The sequence below is a fragment of the Eleutherodactylus coqui genome, chromosome 7 (genome assembly GCF_035609145.1).
Source record: "Eleutherodactylus coqui strain aEleCoq1 chromosome 7, aEleCoq1.hap1, whole genome shotgun sequence".
NCBI classification, from domain to species: domain Eukaryota; kingdom Metazoa; phylum Chordata; class Amphibia; order Anura; family Eleutherodactylidae; genus Eleutherodactylus; species Eleutherodactylus coqui.
This window is the reverse complement of record NC_089843.1, coordinates 190,558,038-190,574,025: the sequence shown is the minus strand read 5'-3', so window position 1 is coordinate 190,574,025 and position 15,988 is coordinate 190,558,038. Positions and strand designations below refer to the sequence as shown.

General features: G+C 41.7%; 1 protein-coding gene across 6 annotated transcripts in view; it reads left to right on the top strand.

The window, feature by feature from the left end:
• NRG1 (neuregulin 1) overlaps window positions 1-15,988 on the top strand; it is a 188,015-nt gene that overhangs the window by 144,324 nt on the left and 27,703 nt on the right. For all 6 annotated transcript variants that reach the window (XM_066574155.1, XM_066574156.1, XM_066574154.1 and 3 more), the window contains 2 exons: window positions 13,925-14,027; window positions 15,592-15,718. In XM_066574155.1, coding sequence (XP_066430252.1) covers window positions 13,925-14,027; window positions 15,592-15,718 — 230 coding nt within the window. The remainder of the gene's footprint in view (window positions 1-13,924; window positions 14,028-15,591; window positions 15,719-15,988) is intronic.

Below are 15,988 nucleotides of genomic sequence, written 5' to 3'. Positions count from 1 at the left end.
TTTTGTTCAAGTGCTGGTGTTTCTATAATAGATCCCTTTGAATCTCGTCTGAATAGAAAAACATTCAATGGGATATGCCTAAACTACTGTAATACTACTGTGAACTAATATTGCCATCATTATATTACACCTAAATTAGTTTCAGTTTCATTGTTGCCTATTCTTCATTTGACTGAGCTGAGCTGCAGTACCAGATACAGCCTGAGGCATATGGATGTCACTGTGTGAGTACTGTAATGAAGGAGCAATGGAGCTCTAGCAAGTGCTACACCTTTGTTCCTTCCACTCATGAATGGGACCCTCAGCAATTATTGATGATCTATCCTAAGGATAAGCTATCAATGTGCAATCCTTTGAAATCCACTTAAATCTTAAAGGATTTTGTTGAATCATACCACTTTCTGTTGCCTTTTTTAAATTCTCTTTCACATATTTTCATCAAATAAGTATTACATTTCACATAATATCATTCGTTATCCTTTGCAATTTACCCCTTAAAGGGGTTGTCCGGCCATAAACATTAGGTCTCATTACTTCTGTTTGCCCATTTCCATGCACTTTGTAATATACATTGTGCATGGAAAATGAAGCAAACAGAAGTTTTGGACTTACCTGAAGGGATGCCCCCCCCCTGTGTTGCTCCTCCGTCGTCCCTGGTTACCACAAGAATCTTTTCTTCTTGTCGGCCCAGCTCTTGTCGGCGCGGGAACGAGCCCCTTCTCATCCGCGCATGCGCAGTTCTTCTCTCTGCAGCCGGGACCGATATACGATCTTCTTGTTTGCAGGGGGGGAGGATGGAAGAGCATCAGAGCAGGAACTGAGCTCCCGCCCCCTATCTGCCTCCTTTCCGCCCCTCTGCACTATTTTCAATGAGGAGAGGCGGGATGGGGGCGGGGCTAAGGTCCGAGAATTGTGCAGTAGTGTGGAGGCTGCTTTTTGCAGTGTTGCACTTTTTTTTTTTTTTTGTATATCGGCCGTGCAGAGCATTGTGCCCTGCAGTAATTATACATACTCCAGGGCCAGTAGTGGTGGTGAGGCAGGGACAGAAGACATATATTTATTGAATATAGGCAGTGGGCCTCTCCAAAAACATTTGGGGAAAAAAATCTATTTGGGCTGCGTGTTACTGTCCTCAGTGTACTGGGTCTGTGCTGGGTGTAGTTGTCCTCCTAATTCATACGCAGTCACCTATGTGTTACAGCAGGCTTGCGCAAAATTATTTCCTGGCTCTGTGTTGCCTCTTACATCACCGCTGTATTCCTGTCCACAGTGCAACAGTCTGCAGTTATTTTACATACTCCAGGGCCAGTAGTGGTGATGCAGGGACAGAAGACATATTTGTTGAATATAGGCAGTGGGCCTTTCCAAAAACATTTGGGAAAAAAAATCTATTTGGGCTGCCTGTGACTGTCCTCAGTGTACTGGGTCTGTGCTGGGTGTAGTTGTCCTCCTAATTCATACGCAGCCAGCTAAGTGTTACAGCAGGCTTGCGCAAAATTCTTTCCTGCCTCTGTGTTGCCTCTTACATCACCGCTGTATTCCTGTCCTCAGTGTACTGGGTCTCTGCTGGGTGTAGTTGTCCTAATTCATACGCAGCCAGCTAAGTGTTACAGCAGGCTTGCGCAAAATTATTTCCTGGCTCTGCTGTGCGTTCCGTAAGCGAAGTCAGCCTCCAACCACAGGCCAATAAGTGGCACATTTAATTACAGCGTTCTGTTTCTGCACTACTGGTAATACAGCATGCTGAGGGGTAGGTGTAGGCCTAGAGGACGTGGACGCGGGCGAGGACGCGGAGGCCCAAGTCAGGGTGTGGGCACAGGCTGAGCCAGTACGGTGGCCAGGGGTAGAGGCAGGGCCAGACCAAATAATCCACCAACTGTTTCCCAAAGCGCCCCCTCGCGCCATGCCACCCTGCAGAGGTCAAGGTGCGCTACGGTGTGGCAGTTTTTCACAGAGACGCCTGACGACCGACGAACAGTGGTGTGCAACCTTTGTCGCGCCAAGATCAGCCGGGGAGCCACCACCACCAGTATGCGCAGGCATATGATGGCCAAGCACCCCACAAGGTAGGACAAAGGCTGTTCACCGCCTCCGGTTTGCACCACTGCCTCTCCCCCTGTGCCGCAACCTGCCACTGAGATCCAACCCCCCTCTGAGGACACAGGCAGTACCGTCTCCTGGCCTGCACCCACACCCTCACCTCCGCTGTCCTCGGCCCCATCCAGCAATGTCTCTCAGCGCAGTGTCCAGACGTCGCTAGCGCCACTGTTTGAGCGCAAGCGCAAGTACGCCGCCACGCACCCGCACGCTCAAGCGTTAAACGTGCACATTGCCAAATTGATCAGCCTGGAGATGCTGCCGTATAGGCTTGTGGAAACGGAGGCTTTCAAAAGCATGATGGCGGCGGTGGCCCCGCGCTACTCGGTTCCCAGTTGCCACTACTTTTCCCGATGTGCCGTCCCAGCACTGCACGACCACGTCTGCCGCAACATTGTACGCGCCCTCACCAACGCGGCTACTGTCAAGGTCCACTTAACAACGGACACGTGGACAAGCACTGGTGGGCAGGGCCACTATATCTCCCTGACGGCACATTGGGTGAATTTAGTGGAGGCTGGGACCGAGTCAGAGCCTGGGACCGCTCACGTCCTACCCACCCCCAGAATTGCGGGCCCCAGCTCGGTGCTGGTATCTGCGGCGGTGTATGCTTCCTCCACTAAACCACCCTCCTCCTCCTCCTCCTACGCAACCTCTGTCTCGCAATCAAGATGTGTCAGCAGCAGCAGCACGTCGCCAGCAGTCGGTGTCACGCGGCGTGGCAGCACAGCAGTGGGCAAGCGTCAGCAGGCCGTGCTGAAACTACTCAGCTTAGGAGAGAAGAGGCACACGGCCCATGAACTTGCGCCGCTGAGCCTCCAACCGGGCATGGTCGTGTGTGACAACGGCCGTAACCTGGTGGAGGCTCGGCAGCTCGGCAGCCTCACGCACGTGCCATGCCTGGCCCATGTCTTTAATTTGGTGGTTCAGCGCTTTCTGAAAAGCTACCCACACTTGTCATACCTGCTCGGAAAGGTGCGCCGGGTCAGCGCACATTTCCGCAACTCCAAGACGGACGCTGCCACCCTGCGGACCCTGCAACATCGGTTTAATCTGCCAGTGCACCGACTGCTGTGCGACGTGCCAACACGGTGGAACTCTACGCTCCACATGTTGGCCAGGCTCTATGAGCAGCGTAGAGCTATAGTGGAATACCAACTCCAACATGGGCGGCGTAGTGGGAGTCAGCCTCCTCAATTCTTTACAGAAGAGTGGGCCTGGTTGGCAGCCATCTGCCAGGTCCTTGGAAACTTTGAGGAGTCTACCCAGATGGTGAGCGGGGATGCTGCAATCATTAGCGTCACCATTCCTCTGCTATGCCTCTTGAGAAGTTCCCTGCAAAGGATAAAGGCAGACGCTTTGTACTCGGAAACGGAGGCGTGGGAAGACAGTATGTCGCTGGATAGTCAGAGCACCCTCATGTCTATATCTCAGCGCGTTGAGGAGGAGGAGGAGGAGGTGGAGGAGCATGAGGAGGAGGGGGAAGAGACAGCTTGGCCCACTGCTGAGGGTACACATGCTGCTTGCCTGTCATCCTTTCAGCGTGTATGGCAGGAGGAGGAGGAGGATCCTGAAAGTGATCTTCCTAGTGAGGACAGCCATGTGTTGCGTACAGGTACCCTGGCACACATGGCTGACTTCATGTTAGGATGCCTTTCTCGTGACCCTCGCGTTACACGCATTCTGGCCACTACGGATTACTGTGTGTACACACTGCTCGACCCACGGTATAAGGAGAACCTTTGCACTCTCATTCCCGAAGAGGAAAGGGGTTCCAGAATGATGCTATACCACAGGGCCCTGGTGGACAAACTGATGGTAAACTTCCTATCCGACAGCGCTAGTGGCAGAAGGCGCAGTTCCGAGGGCCAGGTAGCAGGGGAGGCGCAGAGATCAGGCAGCATGTACAGCGCAGGCAGGTGAATATTCTCCAAGGCCTTTGCCAGCTTTATGGCTCCCCAGCAAGACTGTGTCACCACTCCCCAGTCAAGGCTGAGTTGGCGGGAGCACTGTAAAAGGATGGTGAGGGAGTACGTAGCCAAACGCACGACCGTCCTCGGTGACGCCTCTGCCCCCTACAACTACTGGGTGTCGAAGCTGGACACGTGGCCTGAACTCGCGCTGTATGCCCTGGAGGTGCTTGCTTGTCCTGCGGCTAGCGTCTTGTCAGAGAGGGTGTTTAGTGCGGCTGGGGGAATCATCACGGATAAGCGTACCCACCTGTCAACCGACAGTGCCGACAGGCTTACACTCATCAAGATGAAAAAAGCCTGGATTTCCCCAGACTCCTCCTCTTCACCAGCGGACAGCAGCGATACCTAAGCAATACGTAGGCTGCACCCGCGGATGGAAGCATCGTTCTCTATCACCATCAAAAACGGGGACATTTTTGCTTCATCAATCTGTGTATAATATTCCTCCTCCTCCTCCTGCTCCTCCTCCTGAAACCTCACATAATCACGCCGAACGGGCAATTTTTCTTAGGCCCACAAGGCTCAGTCATATAATTTTTGTAAACAATTTTTATACGTTTCAATGCTCATTAAAGCGTTGAAACTTGCACCTGAACCAATTTTTATTTTAACTGGGCTGCCTCCAGGCCTAGTTACCAATTAAGCCACATTAACCAAAGCGATTAATGGGTTTCACCTGCCCTCTCGGTTGGGCATGGGTAATTTTTCTGAGGTACATTAGTACTGTTGGTACACCAATTTTTGGGGGCCCTCGACTACAGTGTAATCCAATTAATTTTTTGCCCACCTGCATTACAGCTGACGTTACATCAGCTGTGTTGGGCACTGCAATGGGATATATTTATGTACCGCCGGTGGGTTCCAGGGAGCCACCCATGCCGTGGGTCCACACGGAGTTGTAACTGCATGTGTCCACTTCTAAAGAACCCCAGTCTGACTGGGGCATGCAGTGTGGGCCGAAGCCCACTTGCATTAAACATGACATTACCTCAGCTGTGATGGGCAATGAAATGGGATATATTTATGTACCGCCGGTGGCTTCCTGGCACCCACCCATGCTGTGGGTCCACACGGAGTTGTAACTGCATGTGTCGACTTCTAAAGAACCCCAGTCTGACTGGGGCATGCAGTGTGGGCCGAAGCCCACCTGCATTTAATCGGACGTTACCTCAGCTGTGATGGGCACTGCAATGGGATACATTTATGTACCGCCGGTGGGTTCCAGGGAGCCACCCATGCTGTGGGTGCACACGGAATTCCCATTGCGGAGTTGTACCTGCCTGTGACTATTTATAAAAAACCGCGGTCTGACTGGGGCATGCAGACACCTTGACAGAATGAATAGTGTGTGGCACCTAGGTTCCCCATTGCTATGCCCACGTGTGCAGCTCCTGATGGCGGTGGCACAGGATTATATTTCTCATTGCTTCTGTACAGCATTGTGGGCTATCGCCCGCCCCTTTTAAAGAGGGTCGCTGCCTAGCCGTGCCAACCCTCTGCAGTGTGTGCCTGCGGTTCCTCTGGCAGACGCACTTATAAATAGACATGAGGGTGGTGTGGCATGAGTGCAGCTGAAGGCTGCGCAGGGACACTTTGGTGTGAGCTGTGGACACTGCGTCGTGCGGGGGGGGGGGGGGGTTGGGCAGCATGTAAACCAGGAGAAGTGGCAGCGGAGTGTCATGCAGGCAGTGATTGTGCTTTGTTGGAGGTAGTGTGGTGCTTAGCTAAGGTATGCATTGCTAATGAGGGCTTTTCAGACGTAAAAATTGTTGGGAGGGGGGGGGCACTCTTGCCGCTATTGTGGCTTAATAGTGAAACCTGGAAACTTGAGATGCAGCCCAACATGTAGCCCCTCGCCTGCCCTATCCGTTGCTGTGTCGTTCCCATCACTTTCTTGAATTGCCCCGATTTTCACAAATGGAAACCTTAGCGAGCATCGGCGATATACAAAAATGCTCGAGTCGCCCATTGACTTCAATGGGGTTCGTTACTCGAAACGAACCCTCGAGCATCGCGATAATTTCGTCCCGAGTAACGAGCACCCGAGCATTTTGGTGCTCGCTCATCTCTAGCTGCCGGCTAGCGCAGGATTAATTTTCGGGAAGGGCTTAAAAATATAAGCCCTTACCTGAAAATCATCCTAAAATGTGTAAAAAGTAAAAAAAAATAAATATACTCACCTTGTCCCGGCAGAACGATGTTAGCCCATTGAATTCAATGGAGCCGGCAATACAGCCGGCTCCATTGAAAGCAATGGGCTGCTGGTGATCGCACAATGAATTTTTGGGAGGGGCTTAAATATATAAACCCTTCCCTGTAATTCATCCAGAAATGTGTAAAAATAAAAAAAATATATATACTCACCCGGTCCTGGCAGACGGAGTTCAGCTGCGGCCAGCTGGCAGTTCTCCCGAACTGCTCTCTGTAGTATGCATTTTATTCTTTTTTACACTAAAATCTTTCTTTTTCAGGTAAGGGCTTATATTTTTAAGCCCTTCCCGAAAATTCATCCTGCGCTCGCCGGCAGCCCATTGCTTTCAATGGAGCCGGCTGTATTGCCGGCTCCATTGAATTCAATGGGCTAACATCATTCTTCTCTGCCACTGGTACAGCTGTGGCAGAGGAGAACGATCGTTATGCTGACAGTGGGGGGGGGGGGGGTCTCACTCTTGCCACTATTGTGGCTTAACAGTGAAACCTCGGAGCCCAAAATGTAGCCCTGCATGTTGCTCCTCGCCTGCCCTATCCATTTCTGTGTTTTTTACATGACTTTGGTGATTTGCTAAGATTTTCACAAATAAAAACCTTAGCGGAGCACCAGTCATATACAAAAATGCTCGAGTCGCCCATTGACTTCAATGGGGTTCGTTACTCGAAACGAACTCTCAAGCATCACTGAAAGTTCGACTCGAGTAACGAGCACTCGAGCATTTTGGTGCTCGCTCATCTCTATTCGTGACATTTTCCCCCTACAATCTGTTTTAAGTTTTGTAATGTTTTATTGTAGAGCAGAACTGCCAAGTTTAGATTTAAGGCATTCTGCATTATTTAGATACTTGGTTTATCTAGTATTAGTGATTGAGTGTTATGCTAGATATTAGACATTGTGCCTTGTGACAGTCAATGCTTTGAAAAAGTTAATTATTCACATAGAGATTTGATACTAAATTCCGTGAAATACTGGCTTTGATAATATATTGCACAATTTGATATTTAGAAGGGTATAATGCATGTTATTGCTGTATCATACAACATGTACGATATCAAGCATCGCAAAGGTTGATGAGGTGTGAATATTAGGGGAAGTGTAAATAACAGTAGTATTAATGTACAACATGCACACAAAATTTTGTGATTGTTAAATCTAAATCTAGCTATATAGATTTTGGGTATGAAGACTTAAAAGTTATTTTTAATTTATATGATTAGGTTTTACTTGCATATTGGGTACCATGGTTGCAATCAGGTTTTTTCTCTGTCCAGTTTGAAGCTGTTGAATAGAATAGTCAATAATTTTACTTGCTCTTCTCTTATACTGGAAATATTTCTTATGTAAACCTAATTGTAGTGTCAGTAACAAATTATGAAATATTTTACCTGTTACCACTAGATATGAGGAAGACTCTGAAAATTCACAATTTCACTGATATGCTACTCAACTTAGTTCCTGTTATGGAGGTGTATTATCTTAAATGCTTTTTAGGTGCATTGTCTTAAATGCTTGCCCCATTTAAGACAATGAAGTACTGAAGATGATTACCTATTTTATCCTCCAATTAAATGGTTAAAATATGATTTCTTGATAGGAAATAAGTAAAATTCAACAATACATGAATCAGAAAACCCACAAGCAGCTAATGCATTTAATTAAAATAGATGCATAAAGTAATTTGTACTCACTTGATCTATACAGTTCAGCATTTAATAAACTTAACTATAAGTTTCTATCCCCTGTCTTGAAGTGGTCTCTTAATGCCACTTTTGACTAATGAGTTAGTTAGTGATGAGTAACATTGTATGCTAGGCTGAAAAAGACAGATGTCCATCCAGTTCAGCCTGTTTCCACCCACACCCCCACCACCATGTTGATCCAGAGAAAGGAAAAAAAAACAATAAGGCAGAAGCCAATTTACCCCATTTCAGGGGAAAAAAACCTTCTCGGCTCCATAACGGCAGTTAGAATAATCCCTGGATCAACATATAAGTGTAAGCCATCGCTAGTCATTGGCTTGTTGAAACATCCATTTCCTAAAATAAAATTCAAGTTGAGGTGCTCATCTTTTCTCATGACTACAATGTCCCTAATACATAGATGCAATAGCATTCTGTCTTCATATTTGCGATTATTTTGTCTATTGGTTTTATCAGTTCATCAAACATACCCTTTTCGCATCAGTTTAGAGTGTGAGCAATAATTCTAAATAATCATCTGTCATTGTATAAATAATTTTCTCGAATACCAAATAACAGTCTACAAGTGATGTAAACAGGTATTACAGGTAGTTCAGGAGTTATGCTGTATGAGAAATCCCTTCAAACTCCGCTTCAACCTTATTTTCAAGCATTTCCTCACTCTTTTTTTCCAGTATCAAGCATGCTGTGCCAGGCCTACAGTTGACTCCCCAATTTGTGTTCCTTAACCCGTTTTCCTTTATAAGATCCTTTTCTGACTCTGCCTGTCCTTCATGATTTTTTTCTCTGATCCTGTCTCATTTTGTTTGTTTTTCTTTTTGCAATCAAAGCGACTTCCCCTTAGTAAAAGCTGACTTCTCTCACTTTATTAGTAATCTTTGCTGTTCATTTTTGTTTGACTATGTTCATAACTTGTTAACTGTATATTTCATGATCATGACATTGGCTTGCAAGTTCCTCATTCTCATTCAAAAAGTGCACTGTATCTTAAAATAACTCAAAGTTAGAAGGGGTACTTACTAGGCTTTCTAACTCAATACTACTTTTGATGTAAAGTATATCATTTGATTGTAATTAATAGAGCATCCATCCATGCTAATTTAATAGGAGAGAAATATATTACAAATATCCACCTTATAAAGTTCTCATTTTTACTTTCTTAGAAGAATTTAAGTAACATTATTTTAGCCCTGTCACAAGCTTACTCTTATATATACACATGTACTGTATGTTATTTAAGGTAGATCTATCAGCTGAATATACAGTAGGGTAGCTTCTTACAGCTACTGGTTCATAATCCTGGTGGCTAATAGGAACTCTGAAAGAATACAGTAGACTGATAGTTATGAATCTGATGTACTCCCTCCACTTCCTTCCACCCATAGGGGTGGTGACTGATAGTTTGCCATGCAAATATGCTTATGCAACAGCCAATCAATCACAACCCTAATGGGTGGGGAAAGTGCTCTCCTCATAAATACACGAGACTCATAACTATGAACCTGCTGTACAGTATTCTGTCAGAGGTCCTATTGGCCAAATGTGTATGTGCCATTTTGTCTACTAGGTGTATGGATCTGTAGCTGTATTATGTTGGACCATAACATTATAGGGGACCATATTGGCTATTTTTAAGGTGATTGGTTTTACATGACAATGATTTCTACTGCTTTTGCTAACTTTTTCATACATGCCCTTCAAGGTATTTTAATGCCTGCAGGCTATTTAGGAAACCTGGGCCATTGGGGATTTATTTAATTGCAAATGTATTTCCCTCTTTATTTTTAATTTCTAAATCTAATTTGAAATCTGATTCTACTTGCAACATCACCATCAGTTTACTCAACTCATGAGGGGAAGGATATTTACCAGTAGCAAATAGTTTTTAATGGTTAAAACAATTCTTTCAGGTAAGTTTAACTGAAGTATAGTTCATTTCTGTCACTGTGGATGCAATTAAACCTTCACACCATGTTCCATATTGCCCAAAGTCAACTTTAGCTCTTTTGTTATAAAGTATATCCCAATAATACGTAATGATTACAAACGGAATATTTTAGTAAAAATAATATTAAGCATTCATCATTTATTATATCTGTGAATATTTGCCTTTAGAAGGAATATTTAAAGCATAACTGCATTTCAGATGACATTTTACAATAAGCTGCTATGTGTGTTCATGAGGAGTAACACTATTTCTGGCCATTATATGACTTGTATAAGGAATTCTTTACCAGTTTTCCTCTCTGCAGGCTGTATCATAAATTCTCTGTTGTATATGAACTGGAGGGTGGAGACTAGCTGCAATTATGACTTCTATAAACTACAAATGGGGAAAACGGCAGATTACGCTCCCTAACTGCCTGTAACACACGGAGAGAAATAACAGTATCATGGAGAACATTATACTGCAGTACTAAGCAGTTAAGATGTGATTTTCAGTAGCGAAAAAAAAAGTAAAACACTTTTAGCTGCAGCCATGTCTGTATGAGTCTCTCTCTTTGCAGCAGTTTCCTTTTCCACATTCTCCCATCTCCATAGACTTTTGTGGGCAGCATGTATCATCATCTTCCTCAATTTTCTGTAATCAATCTTGAAGTCTCTATTATTAGAGACAGATTTCACTTGCCAACAAGCAGTGGACGGCAAATTAGACTGAATGGAGACCCCTCAGTGGAGAACACTTTAGATCAATTTTTCAGCATAAAGATGTACTTTTAGGTAAAGTAATATGCACTTTTGCTAATTTTCATATTGGTTATCATATTACCATAAGTTGTCTTAAAGTGTGGTGACCATTTAATAATGTAGGATTAGTCAAAAGATAGAACAAATGTTTTCTTATTCGGACAAAAAATGCAACAAATTTTATTTGACTGCCACAGAGTCCAATGTATAAGTAATTATTGCCACAATATGCAGTGGGCATATTTTGCTTACTTTTCACATTCTAGTAGATATGTGGTGAAAACAGAACTCATAATATTCGTTAGATTGAATGATCAAATTCCTTAAAAATTATCTACAAATATTTTATTATTAATATAAAATAAATGAGGGTATTGGTAATGATAGATTAATCCACACTAGGACTCAAACATACATGTAAATTGATATCAGAATAAACTACACTTAGCTCACTAGAAATAAATTGGAAGAGGGCAAGTATTGGAACATGGTGGGAACTGGCATCACAGGATGGAATGACTTGCTAGTTCTTAGGCATGGTGTTTAGTTTTAAGTAGAAAGAGCACATGTGAATATTATCAACAGTAAATCAACAAATAAAACATGGACATGTGAACACACCATAGGGAACCAATGGTTCTATTAGAAACTTGGTTTTGTGCGGACGTATGTACGCACATAAACACGCTCGTCTGAATGAGGCCTAACCAGCAGCATTAGGCTATAGTTGCTAAGACACAAAAGAGAGGACTTGCAACAATAAGGGTATATTCACAAATTCGAACCGTATAAATCGGTCCGAATTTCATGTGCACTTGTTATTTTTCTACACGATTTTTATCTTTGGTGCGTGCATTTTTCATGGACATATTAAACAAAAATCATATCTTTGTTTTCTATTTTTAAAATTTATGGTTTCCATGGCTACCTGAGTTAAAATTGAATTGCACTCGCCTCATCTGAGTACAATCCGATTTTTTTTAAGCAGAGCCATAAAATTGCATGGCCATTTTTTTTACTCTGTTTGTTTAAGTAAAAAAAAAGATCATGTGAATATATCTATTTCCGTCTGATTTTGGAGTGATTTTTTTCAGTTCGTAAATTGGATGGAAAAATCATTCGTGTGAATATACCTCTATAGTTAAATTATTCTGTATATATTCGGGACATATTATGTTCTCTGAGTCATCTAAACAAATTTGCTGATTACTATATAGTTCTAGTAAGTTACTGAGTTTTCGTTATGTGCTCATAAATTCTATGAAGTTGGCTATAGTATTGGATGTAGACCTTGAGCTTTTACTTGGATCTAAATTACACTAAACACTGAAATTATTTTAAGGAAATGGGGGAGGAGAGGACATTTTTGAATAAACATGATAAAGGCAAGCAAAACACAACGATTAAGCAAACTATAACCATTCTGAATATACCATGCAGCATAAATGTATTTTCAGAGGAACAAATGTAGATCTAATGTTTGTTCCATAGTAAGTGAAAATTCATGTTCCAGGTCATTCAGTTAAGCTGTGAAATAGATAATGAAACAAATGAGCTGTTTTTCAAATTCATATTCCATTGGCAATAGCAGCACAGTGGTTCTTATACCGCAGGCATTGCGATGAGTTTTCACCATTGAATATTTTCTTACTATTTTCTAATCTAATTTTAGAATTGTACTTCCTGGAAGTTTATTTTATATTAAGATACAGTGCACTTACAAAAATAAAGTTCTATACTTTTAAAGATTTATTTGCCATGATTAAAATTTAATTTTTTCTTCTTGGTAATGTGCAAGCCAATATCAAATGTATAAGTATATACTTTTATCTGAGGCAATCTTGTGAAGGTGGATACTTTAATTAGAATTAAATTGTATTTATACTTCAATTAGAATTAAATTATATACTTCATATAAAATTAAAAATACTGAACAAAACACTCCTCTTTATAATATTTTCTTTAAAGGGGTTGTCAATATTGTCCATAAGTTGGATCGGATGTCACAGTTTAGTCTTAGGGCTCAGTCACACGGGTGTATCGGCGCCCGTGTTACTGCAGGAGGAAGACGGCCGTACCTCAAGACGGACGTCTCTCTGCAGCGCCGGGAGAAAGAACATGTGACTGGCTCCATTGCCGGTCATGTGTTCTTTCTTCAGCGCTGCAGAGAGACGTCCATCTTGAAGTACGGCCGTCTTCTTCCTGCAGTGAGGGCTCAGTCACATGGGCGCATCGGTGCCTGTGTACAGGTGCCGATGTGCCCGTGTGACTGAGCCCTTATTTGAATTAAAACAATAGTGGCGATGTTTATGGAAGAATGCAGAAATGTTTTTCTAATCTCATAAAACACCTTTAAAATATTCCCAAATAGCAAATTTAGCATTTTTTTACTTTTGAGAAAAGTAATGCTTGTTTGAAAATACTGTGAAATGTGTCTAAAAGAGCATCTCTTTAAGAAGACCGACCTTGTATCCAGACCAGATTTCCTGTGACACATTTTCAGTCCCATCATATGTTATGCCTATTGGCCATCTTTTTTGAGAGGACTATCCCGAAAAAGATGACTTTTCACTGCAATTTTGGATGATAATTAGAGATGAGCGGACCTACTCGTTTCGAGTAATTACTCGATTGAGCACCGCGATTTTTGAGCCGGGGGGCGGGGGGAGGCGTGGCGGCGTGGGGGGTAGCAGCGGGGAACAGGGGGGAGCCCTCTCTCTCCCCCTCTCCCCCACACTCCCCGCTGCAACCCCCCACTCACCCACGGCCCCCCCGAATCTTTTCGCCCGAGTACGGAAGTACTCGAAAATCGCGGTACTCGGGCAAAAAAGGGGCATGGCCGAGTAGACTCGCTCACCTCTAATAATAATCTCAAAGAGTTTTCACTGTATGAACTATTACTCAAGATTTCTCACTTCTAGCCACCAATGTTATATAAATTATTATACATTTTAATCTGATTTATAATTTTTAATAATATAAAATGACCCTTCACAAGAATTACTCCAGAAATTACGTTTCATTCCTTCATACATAAATATAGAAAGCTTTTTTTATTTAGCTCTACTATTTTTTTTATTTTTAATACATATTAAAATGTTTTGATTAAAAAATCTAATAATATTTCTATACTTTTAGACATTTTTGCTTACTATTATCAGCATTTCACTAGGAGAATAATGCTTTGGTAACGCATTATGAATTTAGTGTTTGAGTGCATCTTTTTGTTTTATTTCTTATTTTTACCTTTCTAGAAGCTGAAGAGTTGTACCAGAAAAGAGTGCTGACCATTACTGGCATCTGTATTGCTCTCCTTGTAGTTGGCATCATGTGTGTTGTGGCCTACTGCAAAACCAAGTAAACCTTTTTATTATTTTTTTTCTTTTTGATATGCTTTGGATGCATATTTTATATAGGGAGATTGTGTGTTGAGTATACCAATGACATACTATCTTCTAAAGATGTTTATAAGTAAGTCAATGTATATCGTAGAAGTGTTTTTAGCAATGCTGACTAGATTATATTAATAAAATATTATTTTCTTGCATAAAATGGTAATCCATTTACTTGTGAGTAGATACTTCTTTTGATTCCAATAGATATATAAATGTGTTATGATGAGTAAATCTACATAACCATTCAATCATGAGTAATGGTAGAATATCGATATGAATTTAATAGCCTAAATGCAATTAATTAATTACAAAATAATACTCAAAAAGATACAAAAATTGGTTGTTTCAAGAATAGGTTTTATATGAGGATTAAAAATGCTTCAGAAATAAATATTATTTCATGATAAGTTGAATTGATTATTTCCAATAATATTTAGCAAGTTCTAGCATTATATTGAATAAATCATTTCTGTATATCCATATAAGTCAAAGTAAAATAATTTTATCTTGTGGAAAAAGCTGATCAATTGGCCTATTAATAAATGACAATTAAAGGTAGATGGATGCATGAGTGCATTCCATTGGAGAGGAAGTTCCCTTTGAGCTATATTCTAATCAGCCATTCAAAGGAAGGGACTGTGTTCCCAAAATGTGTCAATAGCCTGGTTGTATATGTAATTAAAGAAGAATCAGGGTACTTGTATGGCCTAATTGTCATACATTAATATAGTTGCGCCAATTGTGTCAATAGCCTGGTTGTATATGTAATTAAAGAAGAATCAGGGTACTTGTATGGCCTAATTGTCATACATTAATATAGTTGCGCCAATAACCATTCAATCATGAGTAATGGTAGAACATCGATATGAATTTAATAGCCTAAATGCAATTAATTAATTACAAAATAATACTCAAAAAGATACAAAAATTGGTTGTTTCAAGAATAGGTTTTATATGAGGATTAAAAATGCTTCAGAAATAAATATTATTTCATGATAAGTTGAATTGATTATTTCCAATAATATTTAGCAAGTTCTAGCATTATATTGAATAAATCATTTCTGTATATCCATATAAGTCAAAGTAAAATAATTTTATCTTGTGGAAAAAGCTGATCAATTGGCCTATTAATAAATGACAATTAAAGGTAGATGGATGCATGAGTGCATTCCATTGGAGAGGAAGTTCCCTTTGAGCTATATTCTAATCAGCCATTCAAAGGAAGGGACTGTGTTCCCAAAATGTGTCAATAGCCTGGTTGTATATGTAATTAAAGAAGAATCAGGGTACTTGTATGGCCTAATTGTCATACATTAATATAGTTGCGCCAATAGCCCAATTGTTCTCCTTTTTCCACATGCCATAGCTACGCCCATCGCTGGCATATCTTGGGCTGTCAGGACCTTAGATCTACACTGTTATCACTCATCCGATTCATATCATTATATCCCTTTGGGTTTGCCTATTTTGGAGCAGCTCCACTTCTATACAGCCTTTCTAACATTTTAATTTGACCTTTTCTTCAGGAAACAGAGAAAAAAATTACATGATCGCCTAAGACAAAGTCTTCGATCAGAGCGGAACAATATGGTCAACATGGCAAATGGACCACATCATCCAAATCCACCACCAGAAAATGTCCAGCTAGTAAATGTAGGTTGCTCTACAGTAAATCATATATACAATTGTATAATTGAAAAGCTAAGCTCCAATTCTGGCAACTGCACAGTTGTAAAATAAATATCTAATGATAAAGATTAGCTAATTGATTGGTTCAGCCACAGTAGAGTATGTTTTCACTCATTAACAGCAAATCTCAGCAAACAATGTAGAAGTAGCTTGGCTTATGTTGAAGCGAAACCATGTTTAGTATATTTGATTTCTTTGAATAACCATCTAGTATTAGTGACTATTCCTTCATTT